The 3,191-nt window shown below is 51.0% G+C and overlaps 1 protein-coding gene across 1 annotated transcript; it reads right to left on the reverse strand.

Annotated features, from left to right (window-relative positions):
- Positions 1-6: 6 nt before the first annotated feature.
- Positions 7-1,753, reverse strand: Gpr88 (G protein-coupled receptor 88; the record flags this gene model as incomplete). Its single annotated transcript, XM_015476860.2, has 2 exons — positions 1,377-1,753; positions 7-960 (listed from the first exon to the last, which is right to left on the reverse strand). A coding segment is annotated over exon 2 (885 nt), but the record flags the coding sequence as incomplete, so codon positions are not given.
- Positions 1,754-3,191: the final 1,438 nt, after the last annotated feature.

The following is a 3,191-nucleotide window of genomic DNA, read 5'->3' on the forward strand; positions in this document are numbered from 1 at the left end:
TGTGGCCAGCAGGAAGACGCAGCAGAGCAGCAGCACCGACAGGCCGCTGAGACGCCGCTGCGCCCGCCGCGGCTGCAGCGCAGGCGGCAAGGGTTGGGCCTGCGCGGGGTGTGCGGTGCCGCCCGGTCCCGGCGCGTGCGGGGCGGCCGGGAAGGCGGCAGCGGCTGCAGCGCAGCCGGGCAGCTGGTGCAGCAGGTGGAAGTTAAGCACGCTGACCCGCTTGACGCTGACGCGTACTCGGCGCACGATGCCCAGGTAGCAGTGCAGCAGCAGCGCCGTCTGCGCCAGCAGTGCCGCAGCGGCCAACAGCGCCGGGTAGTGGACTTGCGGTGGCTCGGCTCCCGGCCGCGGCGCCCAGGGCGGGAGCAGCAGCACGAGGCCCAGGGCGAGCGCCCAGGACAGCGCCAGCATTCCCGCCGTGTGGCGCCGCTGGTACAGCACCTGGTAGGTGGCAGGCGCCCTGGTGATGAGCAGATAGCGGTTCAGGGCCACGAGACAATGGGACAGAAGGGACACCGTGAGCCCGAGGCCCAGCAGCCCGCCCCGCAGTAGGCGGTAACTACCCCCGGCGGCGTCCCAGTCCCCGGGGGGCTCCGCAGAGCCTGCGGGCAGAAGCCCCAGCACCGCCTCCTGTGGCATCCAGAGGGCGCAGACACTGAGGTCGGCGGCGCAGCCGTTCACAATGAAGGCGTTGCTGGTGGTCTGCAGCTTTCGGAAGGACGACACGAGATAGATAACCATGCCGTTGGCCAGCGTGCCCCCAATGGCCAGGCCAGAGTACAGGAGGGACACGGGGATACGCCGGCCCGCCCACGACTCCTCTTCCTCGCAAAGCAGCAGCAAGGATCCCCCGGTGGTGGAGGAGGTGGACGTGGAGGAGGAGTTGGTCATTCTGGCCAACTCTTCACACCTCGCGTCCTAGCGTCGGCTTCTTGCAGCGCGGCCCATCTTGACACTTGCCTGCCGGGAGGGCAAAGACATCCCTTCAGCCCTCTGCCACAGACACAAAAGGCTGAAGCAGAATAATGGGCTGGGGGAGGGGGAGAGAGGAAGCTGGAGGAGAACGGGGGTGGCAGATGACAGGTACCTGCCTTGGAAATGTCTCCAGTGCCAGAGGAAAGGCCGCTTTACCTGCTACAGACTTTACATTGCACTGTTCTAGGACAGAGCAGTCTCCTCTTCTCACCCAACACACACACACACACACACACACACACACACACACACACTTGGCATATTGCCAGCTGGAGCCCCTTGTTAGGGAGAGAGTAAAGATATTCCAGCTGGGAATAATGCCAGAGGGAAGGGTGGAGGGTACCTTGCTTTGGGGCTGGTCCTTAACTGGCGATAGCAGAGAGAGGGATGCCCCAAAATACCTCCTCAGCAGCATCTGTGGTCCAGAAATCAACAGGAGAAACTCAGCTGAGATCAGTGCCAGGAGCAAGTGCCCCAGTTCTCCCAAGCAGCATCCACACACATGGTCCTGGAACCAGCAGCGAGATTTCTCATCTGGCAGCAGGGCTGGCTAAAGTGAAGTGGCAGGCTGCAAGCCCAGACGGGTGGGCAAGCAGGCAGAACAGCAGCAGCTAGGATGCTTGCCTGCAAAAGCAGAAGCTGTGCTCAAGAGGAGAGCACCCTGTGCTTAGAAGCAAGAGTGGTGACTGATGTGGCGAACCCACTCCAAGCTCTCTCCTGCTCAGTTATACATCACCCAGGGAAAAGACAGCCTTTCCATGCTTGGCATGAATTATTCAGTAGCTTCTAACTTGTAAAGGGAAGAAAAATATCTTGCTCAGAGAGTCTATAGTTGCTCAGTCTTTTCTCTTTCAATCACTCTGCCTCATATTTCTTTCCTTCCTTTCTTTCTTCCCCGCGATGCTAGAATAAAACTTAATATACTCCCAGTATATTTCATCTCAGTCTCAGGCATCCTAGTGGAAAGATTTTGCTCAGAGATAAATACAGTCACAATACCTAGGACTGGTCTCTTCATTCCCCACATTTTTTAGGGGGAATTACTTTATATTCTAATTGAAGTTCATTTTTTCTTTGGTAAAGTGAAACATGGGTAATTATCCATGGGAAGCTGATTAATCCATAGTACAGAAAATATACAAACCTTAATTTAAGTGTAATTTCAGGGTTTTTTTCCCCTCTAATCACCAGACAGTTTGAAAGGGATAGAGGGTAAAAACGGAATGGTCAGTAGCTGTTTGTGAAACATCTAGACAATGAAACATTATTTGGCAATAAAAAGAAATGAGCTATCAAACCAGGAAAAGATGTGGAGAAACCTTAAAATGCATATTACTAAGAGAGAGAGGACAATCTAAAAAGTCTACATACTGTATGATTCCATCTATATGCCATCCTGGAAAAGGCAAAACTATGGAGACAGTAAAAAAAGATCAGTTGTTGCCAGGGTTTAGGGGGGAAGGAATGATGGATAGGCAGAACACAGATTTTTTTTTAGGGCATTGAAACTATGCTATGCAATACTATAATGGTGGAGACACATCATAAATTTGTCCAAATCTACAGACTGTAAAACATTAAGAGTGAACCCTGATGATAGCTATGGTCTCTAGGTGATGATATGTCAATGTACATCATCAATCATAATAAATGAACCACTCTAGTGGAATATTTTGACAACTGAGAAGGCTAAGCATGCTTGGGATAGGGATTATGTGCAAAATCTTTGTGCCTTTTGCTCAAATTTGCTATGAATTCAAAACTATTTTTTAAAAGTGGATGTTGGGGGGCTGGAGTTGTAGCTCCGAGGTAGAGTGCTTGCCTCTGCGTTCGATTCCCAGCACCACATATAAATAAGCAAATAAAATAAAGATCCATCAACAACTAAAAAAAAAAGTGGATGTTGGCAGGGGGAAGCTGATTAATCCATAGTGCAAACAACAAAGGTGACTTTTCAGAACTTTTTACTTTAAGGTATATCAGAAGATGATACACAATAAATCAACAAATATATAAAAAAAATGTTCAACATCTCTAGCAATTAAAGAGATGCAAATCAAAACTACTCTAAGATTTCATCTCACCCCAGCAGAATGGCAGCTATTAAGAATACAAACAACAATAAGGGTGGTGGGGACATGGGGGGGAAAGGCACACTCTTACATTGCTGGTGGGACCGCAAACTGGTGCAACCCATCTGGAAAGCAGTATGGAGA

The sequence above is a fragment of the Marmota marmota genome, unplaced genomic scaffold, assembly GCF_001458135.2.
Source record: "Marmota marmota marmota unplaced genomic scaffold, marMar, whole genome shotgun sequence".
NCBI classification, from domain to species: domain Eukaryota; kingdom Metazoa; phylum Chordata; class Mammalia; order Rodentia; family Sciuridae; genus Marmota; species Marmota marmota.